General features: G+C 44.4%; 1 protein-coding gene across 1 annotated transcript in view; it reads left to right on the top strand.

Moving 5' to 3' along the window:
* ATXN10 (ataxin 10) overlaps nucleotides 1-20,719 on the top strand; it is a 1,000,711-nt gene that overhangs the window by 453,823 nt on the left and 526,169 nt on the right. The window contains exon 7 of the mRNA XM_069228252.1: nucleotides 17,982-18,144. Coding sequence (XP_069084353.1) covers nucleotides 17,982-18,144 — 163 coding nt within the window. The remainder of the gene's footprint in view (nucleotides 1-17,981; nucleotides 18,145-20,719) is intronic.

The raw sequence follows: 20,719 nt of genomic DNA, 5'->3' as shown, positions 1-20,719 counted from the left end.
AAAGCAGTCAGACTATCGCTCTGGTGGCAGTCAGACAGCCACCGCGACCGCAACCTTGGCGGTCTAAAGACCACCAGGGTCGTAATCAGGCCCTATGTGTTTCCCTCTGTTTAGTCCTATATTTAGGGCTATTTCGACATGTACCATAGCACGCCCCTTATTCTTATTGTTTAACAAATAGTTATCGAATAAAAAGAGCTGGCTAAATAGTTAGTGTGTTACTTTAGTTTTTAGGTCTAATGCATTTTCGTTCCTAGATCTAAATAATATTTTTATTTCCTTTTTATAGATGTGGATATTAAGTACCTCTTGGAGTGCGTAGTTGTGCTTTGCTTTACATAATTCTTTCAGATCCTGAAGCCTCTTTACTTGGACTTTTTGGACAGGTTTAGTCTGGCTGTCAGTATTTGCCTTCACTGGAAAGAGTATTTTAGTTGGATACTAGTGAACTGCTTCACCTAGCTCGCTCAGTTTATCTGGTGCTTACTCAGTACATTATGCTGATGACATCAGCTTTTCAGATTCTTTGCCATAAAAGAGCTGTCTGACCAACAAACCTGTTGGACAGAAAAAGAAGGGCATGGAAGATCAGGCTAATATTTGACTGCTCAATAGTAATATCATTTGAGCTGTAGGTCTAGACTGTGTGGGTATAGTGTAACCACTCATGATTTTTATCACCCCAACCCTTGGATCATTGTTAAAGGATTTTTTGAAGCTGCTTAATGTCCTGTGCCTAGTTTATCTAGTTGCTGATGCTAGATGACAACCATTGTTGGTTCTAGACACCTTCAGTTCAGAACATTGCAATTTTATAGCAGTCTTCATATTTCTCAAGCCTGGGTGAGCGTGGTACCTCTGCCCAACACTGCTCTTCCAGAGGTAAGATCAGGCAGGAATCATGCCTGCTTGAATATGTCAATACAAAGACATGTACAAAGGCACAGGATAGAGCATTACAATGTACGTTGCAGGTTTGTTGACGTTTGCTCCACCAGCAACCATCTAAACGAAGCCAGGAGAACTAACCAAAAACCCATATGTTATGGGCATTACAGTCTGCTTTGTCCATGGCAACACCTGCTGTCTTACAAGCATTTCTTTAAAGCATTTTCCCTGTGAGCTCTGGCTGGCCTGATCTGCTATTATCACACCCTGAGACGCTCTCTCACTTGAGAGAACTCTGCTCTGCAAGAAAGAGGAAGTAACAAATTCATTGGGCACTGCTCTTCCATGTTTCCTTTTGGCCCGACACTGCCTCAAAACATGTCTAGCTAAAAAGTACCTATACCCTTTAAAAAAAATGTTTGTCCTCATAACTCTTAATTGACTTACACAATAACGTTTATTTTGCGCACTAACCCTGTTGGACGTTTTGACAGTTTTTGCCTCTGTTGAGGATTTTTTTTCAAACGTGTTTCGTGGTTTCTAGATCTTACATCGCGTCTACCTAACGCCTTTTGCCTGGTCTTTACGTTCTTTAGCGTCTTACGTATTTGCTGAAATAAAGTTTGTTAAAATATTTGTAGTGGTTGGATAGGCTTAGAGGGACTGATCATTGCTCATTTGCTTGATTGCATTAGCCGGGGTATTTATTTAATTACCTTATACTCATTTCTCTGATTCAAATTGAAAAGCCCAATTCTTTGGGGGAGTTGAAAGTAAATTTAAATTCTGCTGATTCACTGCAATGTATAGAGCAGCCAGTCTCCACTTCAAGTTTTAAAAGCACACCTGGCCTACTAGAGATTCCTCGTGTTGAATTTGACATCAGTGCCTAAAAAGTGTCACTAGCCTAGAGTGCTCCCATGCCCAATCTATTTTTATGATGAGCTTTAACCCCTTCGCTGCCAAGCCTTTTCCCCCTCCTGTGCCGAGCCTTTTTTTGGCTATTTGGATCAGTTCGCGCTTAGGCCCTCATAACTGTTTGTTCACATAAGCTACCCACGCCAAATTTGCGTCCTTTTTTTCCAACATCCTAGGGATTCTAGAGGTACCCAGACTTTGTGGGTTCCCCAGAAGGAGGCCAACAAATTAGCCAAAATACAGTAAAAATTTCGTTTTTTTCAAAAAAATGGGAAAAAGGGGCTGCAGAAGAAGGCTGTGGTTTTTTCCCTGAAAAGGGCATCAACAAAGGGTTTACGGTGCTAAAATCACCAGCTTCCCAGCTTTCAGGAACAGGCAGACTTGAATCAGAAAACCCAATTTTTCAACACATTTTTGGCATTTTACTGAGACATACCCACTTTTTTACGATTTTTTGTGCTTTCAGCCTCCTTCCAGTCAGTGACAGAAATGGGCATGAAACCAACGCTGGATCCCAGAAACCAACATTTCTGAAAAGTAGACAAAATTCTGAATTCAGCAAGGGGTAATTTGTGTAGATCCTACAAGGGTTTCCTACAGAAAATAACAACTGAAAAAGAATAATATTGAAATTGAGGTGAAATAAACATCAATTTTTCTCTACGTTTTACTCTGTAACTTTTTCCTGCAATGTCAGATTTTCGAAAGCAATATACCGTTACGTCTGCTGGACTCTTCTGGTTGCGGGGATATATAGGGCTTGTAGGTTCATCAAGAACTCTAGGTACCCAGAGCCAATAAATGACCTGCACCCTGCAGTGGGTTTTCATTCTATGCCGGGTATACAGCAATTCATTTGCTGAAATATAAAGAGTAAAAAATAGCTATCAAGAAAACCTTTGTATTTCCAAAATGGGCACAAGATAAGGTGTTGAGAAGCAGTGGTTATTTGCACATCTCTGAATTCTGGGGTGCCCATAGTAGCATGTGAATTACAGGGCATTTCTCAAATAGACGTCTTTTTTACACACTGTCTTACATTTGGAAGGGAAAAATGTAGAGAAAGACAAGGGGCAATAACACTTGTTTTGCTATTCTATGTTCCCCCAAGTCTCCCGATAAAAATGATACCTCACTTGTGTGGGTAGGCCTAGCGCCCGCGACAGGATATGCCCCAAAACACAACATGGACACATCACAGAAAACAGAGCTGTTTTTAGCAAAGTGCCTACCTGTAGATTTTGGCCTCTAGCTCAGCCGGCACCTAGAAAAACCTACCAAACCTGTGCATTTTTGAAAACTAGAGACCTAGGGGAATCCAAGATGGGGTGACTTGTGGGGCTCTGACCAGGTTCTGTTACCCAGAATCCTTTGCAAACCTCAAATTTTGGCTAAAAAAACACATTTTCCTCACATTTTGGTGACAGAAAGTTCTGGAATCTGAGAGGAGCCACAAATTTCCTTCCACCCAGCGCTCCGCCAAGTCTCCCAATAAAAATGGTACCTCACTTGTGTGGGTAGGCCTAGCGCCCGCGACAGGATATGCCCCAAAACACAACGTGGACACATCACAGAAAACAGAGCTGTTTTTAGCAAAGTGCCTACCTCTAGATTTTGGCCTCTAGCTCAGCCGGCACCTAGGGAAACCTACCAAACCTGTACATTTCTGAAAACTAGAGACCTAGGGGAATCCAAGATGGGGTGACTTGTGTGGCTCGGACCAGGTTCTGTTACCCAGAATCCTTTGCAAACCTCAAAATTTGGCTAAAAAAAACATGTTCCTCACATTTCTGTGGCAGAAAGTTCTGGAATCTGAGAGGAGCCACAAATTTCCTTCCACCTAGCGTTTCCCCAAGTCTCCCGATAAAAATGATACCTCACTTGTGTGGGTAGGCCTAGCGGCCACGACAGGAAACACCCCAAAACACAACGTGGACACATCCAAATTTTTGAAAGAAAACAGAGGTGTTTTTTGCAAAGTGCCTACCTGTAGATTTTGGCCTCTAGCTCAGCCGGCACCTAGGGAAACCTACCAAACCTTTGCATTTCTGAAAACTAGAGACCTAAGGGAATCCAAGATGGGGTGACTTGTGTGGCTCGGACCAGGTTCTGTTACCCAGAATACTTTGCAAACCTCAAAATGTGGCTAAAAAAACACATGTTCCTCACATTTCTGTGGCAGAAAGTTCTGGAATCTGAGAGGAGCCACAAATTTCCTTCCACCCAGCGTTCCCCCAAGTCTCCCGATAAAAATTGTACCTCACTTGTGTGGGTAGGCCTAGCGCCCGCGACAGGAGACGCCCCAAAGCGCAACGTGGACACATCCAAATTTTTGAAAGAAAACAGAGGTGTTTTTTGCAAAGTGCCTACCTGTAGATTTTGGCCTGTAGCTCAGCCGGCACCTGGGGAAACCTACCAAACCTGTGCATTTCTGAAAACTAGAGACCTAGGGGAATCCAAGATGGGGTGACTTGTGTGGCTCGGACCAGGTTCTGTTACCCAGAATCCTTTGCAAACCTCAAAATTTGGCTAAAAAAACACATGTTCCTCACATTTCTGTGGCAGAAAGTTCTGGAATCTGAGAGGAGCCACTAATTTCCCTCCACCCAGCGTTCCCCCAAGTCTCCCGATAAAAATGATACCTCACTTGTGTGGGTAGGCCTAGCGCTCGCGACAGGAAATGGCCCAAAACACAACGTGGACACATCACATTTTTTCATAGAAAACAGTGCCTACCTGTGGATTTTGGCCTCTAGCTCAGCCGGCTCCTGGGTAAACCTAGCAAACCAGCGCATTTTTGAAAACTAGAAACCCAGGGGAATCCAAGATGGGGTGATTTGCGGGGCTCTGACCAGGTTATGTTACCCAGAATCCTTTGCAAACATCACAATTTGGCCAAAAAACACTTTTTCCTCATTTCGGTGACAGAAAGTTCTGGAATCTGAGAGGAGCCACAAATTTCCTTCCACCCAGCGTTCCCCTAAGTCTCTCGATAAAAATGGTACCTCACTACTGTGGGTAGGCCTAGCGCCTACAAAAGGAAATGGCCCAAAACACAACGTGGACACAACACATTTTTTCACAGAAAACAGAGGTGTTTTTTGCAAAGTGCCTACCTGTGGATTTTGGCCTCTAGCTCAGCCGGCCCCAGGGGGGGCAGAAATGGCCTAAAATAAATTTGACCCCCCCAAACCCCCTCCCTACCCGGGAGCGACCCTTGCTTACGGGCTCGCTCCCCCTGCGTGACATTGGCGCCAAAAAACAAATCCCCGGTGCCTAGTGGTTTCTGCCCCCAAGGGGGCAGATTGACCTAAAATTGGCCAATCTGCCCCCAATGGAAATGGTCTAAATACAATTTGCCCCCCAGGGGAGCGACCCTTGCCTGATGGGTCGCTCCCCATCTCTAAAAAAACAAACAAACAAAAAAAAAAATTGCCCTGGCGCCTAGAGGTTTCTGCCCCCCCCTGGGGGCAGATCGGCCTCATAATAGTCTCAGGAGTGACCCTTGCCTACAAGGTCGCTCCCCTTGCGTGACGGCGCAAAAAAAAGATCCCTGGTGCTTAGTGGTTGACCTAAAATCGGCCGATCTGCCCCCAAAGCGGGCAGAAATGGCCTAAATACAATTTGCCCCTCCAGGGGAGCGACCCTTGTCCAAGGGGTCGCTCCCCATCTGTAGAACAAAAAAAAAAAAATCCCTGGTGCCTAGTGGTTTCTGCCCCCGTTGGGGGCAGATCAGCCTAATCAAAATAGGCAGATCTACCCCCCAGGGGGGCAGAAATGGCCTAAAATAATTCCCCCCCCCCCCCCCAGGGAGTGACCCTTGCCTAAGGGGTCGCTCCCGTTGCGTGAAATTCACGCCAAAAAAAAAAAAAACTGGTGTCTAATGGTTTCTGCCCCCAAGGGGGGCAGAAATGGCCTAAATATAATTTGCCCCCCTAGGGGAGCGACCCTTGCCTAAGGGGTCGCTCCCCACCTAAAAAAAAAAAGAAAACATAACAAAAAGAAAAAAAAAAAAAAAATTGATCCCTGGTGCCTAGAGGTTTCTGCCCCTCCCCCCGAGGGCAGATCGGCCTAATAATAGGCCGATATGCCCCCAGGGGGGGGCAGAAAAGGCCTTCCCAAAAAAATGCCCCCCCTGGGAGCGACCCTTGCCCAAGGGGTCGCTCCCTTTTGACAGTATCAGGAAAAAAATAAAAATAATCCCTGGTGTCTAGTGGGGTTTCAAAAGCCGGCTTGCAAGCAATCCGGCTTTTGAAACCCTGTGAGAGACTTCAAAGGGAAGGAAATACATTGCCTTCCCTTTGAAGCACCTCCGGGCCTCCCCCATGGGATTGAAAGAGAAATGCTTTGCATTTCTCTTTCAATCTGCTTCCAGCGCGATGGGGGAGACCCTGTGACTAATCAGCGCGCGCTCACGCGCTGACGTCACAGGGGGGGTTGCGGGGTTTGGGGGGGTCGGGGGTGGAAGGGGAAGGGCTTCCCCTTCCATCCCTGACTTGGGGGGGGTGGGGGGGAACCCCACAGAGGGAGCGCTAGTGCTCCCTCTGGGCTCTGTGCACAGGACGTAATGGTTACGTCCTGGGCACAGCAGCACTGTGCCTCAAGACGTAACCATTACGTCCTGGGCACAGAAGGGGTTAACATGAAAGTGTTCAATAAGTTCAAGGTAAAGAGATTGGAAAGGTTCTTATGCAACTGATGTAGCTGCGTCATGTCAGCTTTGCTTAAGTCAACAGCTGCTCAGACATCCTATGACATCACAAATGCATCCTTTGTGGTTACTTTCTTAGCCTTCGATGGGTAGAAAGCTTTTGATAATGTCGGGAGCCAGTTACTACTGTTACATACCTTATGCCAGTACATATCTTAGCAAACCTGGGTCTTACTTCTGTGGCTTTAGGGTGTTGATAATCTAATTTAAGTGGCATATGCTTTATGTTTCAGTTTTTGTCGAGTTCATGGGCCTGTTCATGTGGGCATACTTTGCAGTTGTCTTAAGTCTTGCATCTTTTGGAGGAAATCACAATTCTCTCTGTGACTTCTGCAGTTTCATTGCAGTTTAGTTACTACTACATCATATCGGGTTTGGAAATACAATCTAATGATGTTGCAGCTCAACTTGAATGTCTTTTCTGTTCTCTATACTGTTTTTCTCTTCTGTGCAGTCTTGATTCATACTGGGGCCCAGAACCTGGTTAGAGGGGTTCAAGACTCTCTCTTCTGTAGTCTGGTCTAGGTGGACAACAACGTGCAGTAAAACCCCTGAGGAATTATCAGTGTTGGCATGGGAACAGAAGTCCTGGTTTTTGTTTTACTACAGATACAAATCACACCCAGTGAGCACCCTTAGAAAGCAAATGCAGCCCTCTCTGGGTGCACTTGGGAAGATTCTCCCTTAATGATAATTTTGAAAAAAGATGCCGCCCAGATGTGCACTCTGCATTTTGCTTTTCCCAGTATATTGGCTGTACAGAAATTGATTTTTTAAAAATATTCCAGTGCTGCAGGTTGTGCAGCAGTATGCATGAGCAAGATTCCTGTTGCAGCAAATTACAAATGTGCCTCTGAAAATAGGGTACCCACTGCAGAACATTGAATGCTTAGTTGGCAGATGTGTGTCACAGGAGAAGCAGTGCCTGTCTAATTCAGTGTGAGGCAGTTGAAAAATAGCCATAGAAAAACCATTGCCGGGTGAAATAGCACCATTTTTAGGTCAAGCACAGCTGCGGGCAAACACTGCTTTTTCGACATGTTGCTATCTATGTGGGCTTTTAACCACGCCCACCTCACGCCCATCACTTGCACTCATTCATGGGCTTGCCTTTGAAAAGTCCTTTGATGACATTGGTAAATGTTTTACGTTTGTCCCACCTTCGGGCGGTTTTGTTACCGCCTTAGGGACTGACCCTGTTACATGGATAATTGCATGATTGCGGATACTTTTGACTGCAAGTGAACTTCTTTTTCCTTTTGTGCCTCTCCTTTGCGCTCACGGTCACATCGGACGTGGCTCTTTGAATTGACCTGCCTATGTCAACTGTTTTACTTTTCATTTTCAATTTATGTGGCAAGAAAAGTCTAGTTAGGAATTTACAACGCTAATTGCTCTAACTCGAGCAAATGCGAGACCCATTGCTTTACAAATGCTAGTTAATAGTGTGCCTGGATGTAATGCCCATGTCTGTTATTGTGCAAGTTAGTAGCCCATCAATATTTATGTGGAAGAAAGTTAAATCATTTCATATTTTACACTGTCAATTGTCATGGCTTCCCTGTCATATGCTAATGTAATTCCAACATTTGCAGCTAACATAATTCAGGGAATAGCCACTTTTTAGGGTGGAGTCTACGACAGCATGTGTTACCACGTGTCTTGCTTGTGAGACACTTATTTACAAAAAGTTCTTGGAGCCCTCTCATTGCTTACCATGTGTTGGCTGCAGCATCCCTCTTTGCAGCCACGTTCATAGGCCAGTGCTGGCCAAACGTCATTTCCGTTCCTTTCTGTGGGGCATGGACCTGGCACAGATAAATCAGACGTAATCAGTTTCTGTTTGCTGATCCTGACGTTATTGAGTTACTATTTCTTCTGCATCTCACTTCCTGCCTGCTGCTCCCTTCATACTGCTTTTGATTCTCCTTGCCCCCTCCTGTGCAGTTGCTTGCTCCCTCGTTATTGTCGCTTCCCCCTCCCGCATTGTTGCTTGATTTGTCTGTTATTTGTGTCTATGCATACATGGACAGGAGATAAAAGTATGTGCTTGCAATCCTCACTTATTTTCCACACGGAGTCTGCTTTGAAACAATTCACTCCTTTTCAGGGTTCACCCTCCACAATGCTTTTTTGGTAACATGAGGCAGAAAGAAAAAACATTTTGTGTGAAATCAGACTTAAAGCACTGGAAAAAAATAGATGAATGCAAATAAGCTCCAACAAACCTGCAGGCGCGGCCCATCCTTTAGGGCGGAGGGGCCACGCCCCCCCACCTTTTGCCCCTCATGAAGGGTGTCTGTCAGGCTGAACAAAGGTCAGCCTGACAGACACTTCATTTTCAGCTCAGACAGCCAGGAGTGAGACATGCGCGATTTGTGCAGACTCCTGGCTGCCTGAGCTGAACTTTGCTGGGCTGAGGAGGTCACAGCTCCTATAGGCGTGACCTCCTCGGCTCAGCAAAGGTGCCTCGAGGCCCCCCCCGGGTGACGAGGAAAGCGTCACCCATTGACTTCGACCTAGGCGCTTCAGGTTTAAGCCCAATCAATGACACTTCGTCACAGGGTGGGGTCAGCAGTTTCACTGACCCCATCCCACTCTGTGACGAGGCTGGGACTGCTGCCTTCGGTCAGCCAATGAGGGAAGGCAGCAGTCCCAACCCTCCTGGGACCTCGAGGCTGAAGGTAAGTGTGTGTGTGTGTGTGTGTTTGTGATGTTTTAAAATGAATGTTTGGTGCGTGCGTGCGTGCATGTTTGAATGTTATGAATGTTGTTAATAGATGTGCATGCGTGTCTGTGTCTGAAAGAATGAGTGTGTGTGTGTGTTTGTGTGCTTCCCGCCCGCCCCCCTCCCTCTTAAAGCTGCCGGCCGCCACTGCAAACCTGAATGATAAAACCAATTGGTCTGGTTTGCCCTACTGTTGGGCTCTGTACTGTAGATTTTGGTCTGTCCTTAGCACTGACTTCAGTTTCATTGTGCCCTGCAAACGATATCAGGGGTTGTTATATGCACAATCAGTATTCAACCCGAAAAGATGAAAGGCTGACCTGCACTGCAACTCATGACCTAGACAAAATTCATGGTGGATGTATCAGGAGAAAGGGCTCATCTCGCTCAGATGTCTTGGCGTGGACACACACCCACACCTCTCTGTCACATTTCTCGCAGATAATTGCACTTCTGAACACTTTTTATATTCCCATCTCTTTCTCATTTTATGTCCACAATGAATTAAAAACGGCTCGTTTTCAGTGCTCTTGCAGAACTCACCACAGCTGCGTATTTCCCACCCAAATCTGCACAACAACACATACAATGCAGTGATCGCCATGTGTGATCTTTGGTTCATGCTTTGAACTACACAAGGCCAACTCAGCTATTCATAATTCTAAGGTCAATATAAGAAATGCCACTGACTTGAACAACAGTACTATCACTTATTGTGGTGCTCTCATACTCCTCTTTTTATGTTTTAAATTAAAGAACATTACTAACTATAATTTCATTCTTCACCTTCTTTTTAATTTCCTTGGTTTAATTACGTAAGTACCATACTTTTCCATCTGAGAACAGAGTGCATGTGGCAATTTTTCTCTCTCGAGGAGGGGGTGGCAACTAAAATCCTCACAATGAACACTTGAAATAATGTATTGTTTTCCGTTACATTGCCCTGTTGTGGTGCCACCCAATATAACAAATGAAAAACTTAGATGCCTGCCTTCAAGATGTGCATCCGAGACAGGGTGGAGATTTGATAGTGAACCAGCCACATGTGCTGTCGCTGAGAAGTGTACCCCAGAGTGCCAGGTTGTTTTTCTTCTTACATGATTCATATAAGAGGCACCGAGTGATGTTTTTCACTGAGACACAAATCCATTCTTCTGGACCCTATACTTCTGATAGGGACCACCATGCTCCCTACCAAAGACAATTTCCCAACGGAATGAAGCAAGCATTGGCAAATCCAATAGTTGAGGCCTACGAGAGAGACACTAGCTTTGTCAATGTTGTTTTAGTCATGTTGTTCAACAACAAGGCCAGTGTGCCATTGTTCTAGGGGAAAGCTTAATGGAAATCAGCTCTCATGGTGCCTGGTCTGCAGTGGGGTGGTTTGGATCCAACTTTATACTAATTTCCAACAGACCAGGGATGTGGATGCACGGTTCATGGTCCTGGAAGTGGTTTAGGGTGGTTTCCTTTCAAATTCCATTTTCTGGCTGTGGTGCTGACACAGCCTTTCTGCAAGATGATGCCTCTCACAGCAGGAAGTCATGATGCTGTCTCCAAGCAGGAGTATGCAAAACATGTGAAATATGAAGTATTTGCACCTCACGGTCACCATTCTTCCTACATTATCAATGAAAAATATCCTAGCTATCGTAACTGAAAGTTTCAATTCTATTAAGGACTCGGAGGCGAGGATTATGCTTAGCTTTCTCCACTTTAATGAATAGCAGCCGAACAACAAGCAAAGACTACAACTCCCATGAGAACTTGGGAGAATGGAGTACAGTCTCAACCAATAACAAAATAGGTATTTGGACCAATCCGGAACAGGCAGTCCATATTGTAGTCCTTCGTCTGTATTTCCTCCTCCTCTTTCGAAGCGCGAGCCAGTCAAAAAATAGCTTGTACAAATAGCGATCCTCCCTCCCTCCCTCTTTTTTTTTTTTTTAATAAATAAAACAAGCACATTCATGATAAATGACAAGTGAAAAACATTACCAAAATTACTTACTAAATACGGGGAGGGATCCTTTAAAATTGCAGTACTATAAGGTGATCAGGGTAGGATATTCCTCACCTCCGAGTCCTTAATAGAATTGAAACTTTCCGTTACGATAGCTAGGAAGTTTTCATTCTACGTCAGGACCGGAGGCGAGGATTATGCTAGTTCAAAGCTTGTTCACAACTAATTGAGCGACTTTCTTAAAAGTAGAGTCTGAAGACCAGTCTGCTGCATTCATGATATCTTCCAAACGAGCACCTAAGCTGAATGCTTTGGAGGCCATAGCCCCATGAGTAGAGTGAGCACCAAAAAGGGAAAGGCTAATGCCCGCTTCTTGCATGATCCAATGAACCCAGCGAGCAATGGTCGGAGAAGTAACAGCTTTGTGAGGTTTACGTAATCCGATAAGGATTTGATGTTCCCCAGGAGGTCGGAGCTCTGAGGACATCTCCTCATATGCTTTGAGGCTTCGTACCACACACAATTTTGGGGCATCTGGAAAAGCCGGATAGGAGATTATTCTGGTATTTGTCTTTGTACGTCTACTTACCGTAAATGAGACTTCCGAAGAGGAAAAAGTTCTGTGAGAGATATTTAAAGCACAGACATCAGAAACTCTTCTACAATATATTAAACATAGTAGCATGGCTAACTTAGCTGAGAGCTTTTTCCTGGAAAGATACTGGTTATGTGTCCAAGATAAAAAGAGATTCAAAACTTTGTTGATATTCCAAAGGGAGGAGTAGTGGGGTTCCGGAGGTAAAGAAAGTCTTATGCCCCTGAGAAGACGACACACTAGTTTATGTTCTCCCACAGGAAAACCATCCACCAAAGCGTGTCCAGCTGAAATAGCAGATCTGTATGAGTTAATAGATCGATACGTGAGGCCTTTTGAAGCAAGGTCTGCAAAAAAATTAAGAATATGGACTACATCTGTTTCCACGGAATTTAAACTCCTTCTCAAACACCAATGGCTCCATCTACCCCATGGCGATCTATAGCGCTTACAGGTACTGGGAGCCCATGCTTTGGATAGTAGCTCTTCAGCTTGTTGCGAAAGTCCCGGAACAGACCAACGTCCCCGGAAATCCGCCACACCATCAAGGATAAGGAGCCCTCTAGAACCATTTGATGAGGTGTACCGTTCGGACTGAGAAGAAGTGAAGGAAACAGGGGGAGTCGGATTGGAGAATCCCAAGAAAGTTCCAGAAGAACTGGAAACCAAACTTGAGACTTCCAAATTGGAGTGATCAGCACTATGGACGCCAACTGATGACGTACCTGAGCAGATGTTCGAGTGATCATCGCAAAGGGAGGGAAAGCATAAGCTTTCTCTTGACTCCAGTCCTGCAGAAAAGCAAACGTGGCAGCTTCCAATGGATCTGGTCTCCAACTGAAAAACCTGGGAAGTTGGTGATCTAGTCTGGATGCAAAAAGATCCACTGAAAACGGACCCCAAAGGTGGAGTAGACGAGAAAACACTCCTGGATGAAGTTTCCACAAACTGGAGTCCCTGAGGTGTCGGGAATGAAAATCCGCAACCTGATTTTGACTTCCCAGAAGGTATTGTGCTGTCCCCGAAACTTGATGGTCCAGGCAATACTGCCACAATTGGACACCAGATTGGAAAGTGCCTTGGATCGAGTGCCGCCCAGATGATTGATATATCGGATTGCGGATATATTGTCCATCTTCAAGAGAACATTCAACTGGATAGAGTCTTTGGTCTAGCACTTGACTGCAGATGAACCAGCTAAAAGCTCAAGACAATTTATGTGAAGATTCTGTTCCTCCAGGGACCAGGTTCTCCCGGTGGAGAAATCTCCACACCGAGCACCCCAACCTAACCTGCTGGCATCTGATTCTATTATGAAATCCGGAGCAGAACCGAAAAAAACTCTGCCGTTTCAGACTTCCATATGTGAAAGCCACCAATTAATCTCCTCTATCGCCTTCTGCGAAAGGAGTACGTTAGACCTTTGCGAAGATGAGCTGCTTTGAGACATTGAAGAGCTCGGTAATGCAGAGGACCCGGGAATATCGCCTGAATAGAAGAAGAGAGAAGTCCTATGAGGTGAGCAGTTTGACGAAGGGAGATTTTTCATTTGACAAGAGTACAACGTAACTCATGACGAATTTTCGTCATTTTGCGAGATGGAAGGCTTAGAGTGGCTGACACTGAATCGATGGTGAAACCTAAAAAGACCACTCTTTGAGAAGGGGTTAAAAGGGATTTGGCCTCGTTTATGATAAAACCTAGGCTGTGCAGCAAGTCGACTGTGACTTGTAGTTGGGCAGAGAGTTGCTTGGGACATTGGGCTAGAAGTAAGATGTCGTCGAGATAGACGATTGGTCGAATTCCTTTAGCTCTGAGATGTTCCATGACAGGTTTGAGTACCTGGGTGCTGAGGAAAGACCGAATGGAAGGGTAGTGAACTCAAATGTTTGATCTCCTCAAAAGAATGTAAGAAAACCTCTGTGAGGTGGGAAGATAGGAACAGTGAGATAAGCGTCTTTTAAGTTGAGACGAGCCAGCCAGTCCAAAGGACGCAAAACATCCCGAAGAAGGTGAATCTCTTCCATTTTGAAATGACGGTAAACAAGCCACTCATTGAACTCCTAGATTGATGACTGGTTGTCGACTGCCATCTCCTTTGTCTACCAAGAAGAGATTGCATATGAACCCTCAAGGATGCGGTACCGTCAGACAAATAGCTCCTTTGTCCAGCAAGGCCGCAATCTCCGTGTCCACCAAAATGGCATCTTGTGAGGAAAACACCAGGGGATTTGGACGCGAAACCTGCCTGGGAGCACCTACAAATTCTATCTGGAAGCCTTTTATTGTCTGTAAGACCCATGCATCTTGTGTAATTTGTCTCCATGCGTGGATAAAATTTGCCAAACGACCCCCTACTCTTAGAAGGGAGAAAGGGATAACACTTACCGTAAGAGGATGTTGATGCAGATCCTCGACCACCGCGATGTCTGAAGCATGTGCCTCTGGTTGGGTAGAAATTGACAAAGCGGTTCTGTTTTTGAAACTGTCCTTGCCTGGAGGGAGCCTTGTCCTCTGAAAGAGTTGACTGACTGCGCACGACCAGCCGAGCGGCCCCTGCCTCGACCAGCCCCATGGAAAATACAGGTAGGAACCACTTTTTCATAGAAGATTGTGCTTTGTCCAGGGAAGTGAAAGTATTTACAAACTTTCCTAACTCCTTTATAAAGGGTTCTCCAAATAAGCTTCCTTTAGCTACAGCACCCACCTCAGAATCGGCCAGATCTCCTAGTTTAGGATCCACTTTAATTAACAATGAATGACGGCATTCAGTAGAAAGAGCACAGTTTGCGTTTCCCAAGAAAATGATAGCACGCTGTGCCCAACCAGAAAGGACCTTGGGAGAAATTAACGCACCAGAAGATTTTGCATCTTCAGCTATTTCAAGAATCTTTGTCAAAGGCCCTAAGACATCAAGAAGTTTATTTTGTCATGCCCTTCAAGACCTGTCAATTCCTTTTTTAGGATCCTTTATAAATTTTTGTAAGAAGGTAGACGTACTGGAGTCCAATTCCGGAGTTATGGCAACCTTGTCGGCCAAAGAAGGTTGGGGGCACTCTGCCCTGAGACAGTTACGAGAGTCTTTTTCTAGTGGTTTTCTAATGCGTACTGCCACATAAGATGCCACCTTGTCAGACGGGGCCCATTCAGATGACCGAGGATGGACAATTTCATCTGGGTCCAACATATCTGAAACTGCAGGAGCAGACTGAGAACCAGAAGGAAGCGAAGGCCTGGATGGACTGGTGTCAATATCCTGATCCCCAGAAGGATCACCGTTATGGAAGAAGAGGGAGAGGGGCCTTGAGGAATCCAAAGAAAAAGGAGGATCAGAGGGGGAAATTAGGGAATTTCTGACACGATCAAAAAGATCTGTATCAATACCTATTTCGCGAGGACGCTTAGCTGGCGGCACGTCCGCGAAAGCATCATTGGAGGCAGAGGGCCTGAAAGAGTAACACTGGAGGCCGAGAATTTAGCGCACTCACGTGCTATTTGCTGAGATAGTCTGTCCTCAAGAGGACCAATTGCCTTCGAAACAGCCCTGTATATGGACGCGTCAACAGCGTCCAAAAATTCCTCCTCCTCATTAGGATCCATAATTCAAGTATGAGGATTAGATATGGAAATAAAAATAATTCAAAACAATAGCTATGAATAATATAAAGTTGGGTGTCAGCTTAATATTTTTAAAAGTGTATATACACTCAGATTATGAGGAGGCTAGAGCCAGGGACACTACACGCCGGTGCACAGTACAATCAAAGGGGTAAAAGTGCAATATTTATTGCTTGCCTGGGAGTGTGTCCCATAGAAAGAGTCCAGTAATGAAATATAAACCCAAAGGGTTAATTCAAAATAAAGAATACGGACCCCAGAGAAGAAACTGGCCTTCACCGTGTTACTGACCCTTAATTACCAAGGGCGTCTCTCTCCAGGCAGATTCAATGAAACGAACGAACACGCTGAGGAGAATTCAGAGCTCTGCGCTGAGGAAAACAAAGGCGCGTCTCCCTCAGCGTGTCCGTTGCCAAGGGAACATTCCAAACGAGTGCCCTCTGGCAGTCATTAGGAAGCTTCCCAATAGTGCGCGAAGAAATGGTCGCGAAGGAGCAAAAATCACTCCTGCGAGTGAAAGGGAAACCACAGCACTCAATTTTAATATAGAATACAAGTAATACCATATAGACAATGAAATTTGAAAGAGAGACAAAAAATAGTGACTTATCTCGGCTGCAAGCAGCGAAGAAAGAGGAGGAGGAAATACAGACGTAGGACTACAATATGGACTGCCTGTTCCGGATTGGTCCAAATACCTTTTTTTTATTGGTTGAGCCTTTACTCCATTCTCCCAAGTTCTCATGGGAGTTGTAGTTTTTGTTTGTTGTTCAGCTGCTATTCATTAAAGTGGAGAAAGATCAGCATAATCCTCACCTCAGGTCCTGACAGAATCAGGGACAGATAAAAGGAACAGACTCTGCCTAGAATCCTCACCCTTAATTAAAAACAAAATCTGACAATTCATATCTTATACCTTACCATTCACCAAATGATAGTGCTCAGGAAGGACTAATCAGCAATTCTCTGCTAAAAGGTCCACATAGAATTTCTAAAGACAGCCCTGTCTCCATCCTTACACACTTCTGATGCTTCTCTTCTTAGCCTCAGGAATGCAGGCAATACACTTCCTGTGAAAGACCGTCACAGAAGCACTCACCACCAGCAGGCTTGACTGCGGCAATGCTCTGTATGCCGAAATCCCCAAACAACTCCTACACAGACTCCAGACCATCCAGAACACTGCTGCAAGACTGATTCTCGACTTCCCACATAATACCACACCTCAAGAAGCTCAACTGGCCTGGCTCCCCATTCACAAGTGCAGCCAATTCAAACTTCTCTTGCGGACATACTAATCCCTACACAACAGAGGATCAGAATACCTGAACAGCTGCATGCACTTTCACCAACCCACCAGACACCTGAGCCCTGCTTCCCTCTCACTCGCACAGATTCCCTGGATCCACAAAAGCAAAACTGGAGGTCGCTCATTTTCCTACATCGCACCCAAGACATAGAACAGCCTCCCACTACATATGAGAGCCTTCTCCTCCTCATCACTTCTTGAGTTCCACAAGAAGCTGAAGACTTGGCTCTTCGTATAAGCACCTTGGGGACCACAAACCTACACATCTGCCCAAGTGCCTTGATACCTTCTCGGGTGAACAGTGCACTATTCTAATCAATATAACATAACTGTCTGGGGAGGTTGTACCCCATTATCTAGCTTGTGCCATGATAAAACAATGGCAATCCTGAATGGATCTCACTGATCCCAGTACTCTGATTCTCACCATACATCCAGTTTGCTACCATACATGTGCCACTCAGCCATAGGCGTACACTCACTAAACAGGCAGAAAGTGTAAGCACATGGATCAGGGTGTTACATTGCAAAGGACTATGCACTCCCCCATAGAACAGAAAAATGATCTGATAAGACTAAAAATTGGTACACTGTTCCCACCACTTTATGTCAGCAAGCCAGGACATGGACAGAAGTTCCACGTTTTTAAACAGGGCACACCTGGTATTCCCCTCAAGGTCACAGCACAGGATCTCAACCTTGTGTGCATCATCGACAGGTTAGATTACTGACTTAAATAAGCAACAAAAAGGTCAAAATTCCCATTTCACAAGCATTCAGGGCACCCAGGATGGGTTCACCTTCATTTATTATCTAGGGGTCATTTAGGTTCTGAAAAGTCCAATGTGTTGTTTCCTTAATTGGCCCTACCCAGTCTGTTGCCAGCACTTCACAACAGCAATGAATTGAATAGTGTACAGTCTGGGCTGCTCCTTTTAAGACTCACGTGGGTATAATCGGCAATCTTCTGGAAGGGTATAACAAATAGAAAAACCACTTGAATAACTCAATCATTCCACATGCTGAACTTAATATGTAAATATTTACAGAAGTACAGTCTCACTTTTGAGAAACATTAAATATATGAATACATTTTGTGACTTTCTGTTTTCTTCTTAAAAGCCGTAATTTACTTAAAACTGAAAATGTGTTTTTTATGTACTGCAGGACAAGCGTTTATCTTCATTATGCATTTGGTTCAACAGTGTATGTGTTACTTTCCAGTGTTTTATGACTATATTCTTGTTACAGGGTTACTTTCCTAGAGATGACGCTATCAAAAATTAGTGACGAGGACCCAGAGGTTGCCAGTGGAAGAGAACTGCAGGTGCTTTCAGAGTTCCTTGTGAGGTGTTTTCAGGAGAAATGCAAGGCCGTGCTTAACTTAGCATTAACCACCAATACGGATGATGAGGTAAATATCCACAAACACTAAAATATTCTTATGCTGAAAGGATGCCAAAGGAAATATTTGCGTGCAACCAGATTGCTGCATGTGTTGCTGAAAATCACATGCTTTGCATACTCCTGCCATTTAATGTTGGGCACTCACGTTGCAAGTTGTTTATTTTTTCAAAGTAGAGGTTACTGTTTTGAGGTGAATCATGATACCTTGCCCATAACCTACAGTGCATCAGGACCTAGACTTCACCTTAATTTTTTTTCTCTTGGTGGGTTCTGGCATATCATTGGCAGCTCTGGGACACTCATTCCGCAGACCCTACTGTGGATCTCCAAGACCCCTAGTAAGAGCCAATTTCAGTATATGATGGACCAAGAAGAAATGTATTTGCAGCTGTATCCCGTCAAGCCATCTCCACCTTATGATACTACCTTGTACCACAGTAATCCAGCATGCAGTGGATCATCACAAGGTGAAACTCCATATGGTAGAGAAAGAGAACCTCCTCATGGAGAACCGTCTAAAACATAGCAATAGGTACAGTATCTGCTGATGCCAAAAGGCAAGCATAAATCCCTGTGGAAAACTTTATAAACCCTGTTAATACCAGGGTTGAAGAAAGTATTAAACTTCACCAGAGTTCTCCATTTATATTAGGTGACATGTGTCACTGGAGTTGCTTACAGTTTGTACGACTCAGATTGTGTGGAGTACATGGAATACTACTTCATCTGACAAGGAAAGAAACAAATGTTGCAGCTGACAGAAAATGGTAGCTGTGGGTGCTGCCACACAGTGGTCCATAGTCAGCTTGGACTGGTTATTGTCAAGATGTGACAGAGACCAGTAGGAGGAAATGTAGCAGTTAGTTAAAAAAAAAAACCTCCACAGTTCTAGAGTAAGGGGCTCCAACCTTTTAATTAATAAGAGCTACTTATGTTCAGTGAAAATCCTCCTGATCTACTAATATTATTAGAGGTGTAATAGTTAACACATCAGACAAGATTACATTAGTGGCCACCATATGCAAGGATTATCAGCAGTGATCACTTCAATGCATCAAGCACAGGCCCTAGCAGTTATGGAAAATGTTTTGGAAATGTGGAATGCCTCTACATGGATAACACGTAACAGCCATAGCTGCAGTGCTCCTAGCTCCAAGTTAATAATATTAGAAATAGTCTCCCCACACTGTCTTCTATCCCGCAAATATCAGCTTTAAATCTATTTTGGAAATTCAGCCATTATTTGCCAAAGATCAGCTTATGAGTTCTGAAAATACACATATTTTCTTCTCCAATACATGCTTTTCAGTTTTGTTATACATACACTAATTCATTTAAGCAGACACTTTTAAGTTAGTTGTCTAGGCTGCGCACAGAAGAGCTATTTACGGGTAGCTGGAGAATTAGCAGTAGCTCACAAGCTACTCATTGGAGAAACCCGTTCTACAGTAAGGGGGAGAACTTCCAGAAGGAAAAAAATGTTCTCCAACATAAACATGAGGTGCTCCCTGGATGCAGTTGACAGTGCCTCCAGAGAAACCAACAGCAGCGTTCTTGAGCAATAGCATGTCTGGTTGCAAGTCTCTGCATTTTGACCAGAGGTTCATACGCACCTCCCGAGTGTGCTCTTTAGTGGAGAACACCTTTTCAACCCTCAAGTGGACTCAGTATTGGATAAAATATAAAAGGACACAGAGTCAGAAAAATGAAGTTATGGGGCACTCTAAACTACAGTCTACAAGATAATATTTTAGAAACACCCAGCACAATTTGGATCCAAGCTAGCGGCCACCTCATAATGTCCTACGTATGAACCACAGTAGTCCCTTGAAGAGGATCAGTTAGGCAAGTCTTACTCCAGTCATACTCCAGCAGACTTCCAGGGCATCAGCTACAGAACGATCCGAGACACCCAAAGTGAGGCCTTTAAGCAGTGATCTTCCATACACCCCTAACCCACTCACTTAGCACCTTACAGGGGATTTACATATTTATTTATTCACCAGTGGCGAGATAACCTTGGACAAGTGGGTATTTTTTATTGTTACCAATGGTTATTGCCTGGAGTTTAATGCCACGCCTTCCAGTATTCTATCAGGCTGCCACAAAATCTGCCAAGACTACCAAGGGACGCTTTAAAAAGAAGTGCAGACATTTCTTCAAAAAGGAGCACTCAAAATTGTTTCACCAGATCAGCAGGGACATTTTATTCCCTGTATTTTTTCACTTCCCAAAACAACAGGACATTGTGCTGATACTCCACCTCAGACTGCTCATTCCAGTACATCATGTCAGAGCACTACATAATAACAGCTTTACAAGGCATCAATCTGCTGCTCTGTGTCTAGGATTACATAGTGACCCTCAATTTGAAGGATGTCTGCTTCCACACCCCCATCTACCAATCACACTTGCCAGTACCTCAGGTGTGTGAAAGTAGAAACAATTATCAATTAAAAACACAACATGTTGAGGTTATAGCAGTCCTCATGGTGTTCACAAAATGTCTGGCAGTGATAGGAATACATTTTTCATTGCAATGCCGTTCATGTCTTTCCATATCTAAATGACTGGCTGTTACA

This window comes from Pleurodeles waltl, chromosome 4_1, assembly GCF_031143425.1.
Source record: "Pleurodeles waltl isolate 20211129_DDA chromosome 4_1, aPleWal1.hap1.20221129, whole genome shotgun sequence".
Lineage (NCBI taxonomy): Eukaryota > Metazoa > Chordata > Amphibia > Caudata > Salamandridae > Pleurodeles > Pleurodeles waltl.
This window is presented reverse-complemented; position numbering and strand designations above follow the sequence as displayed.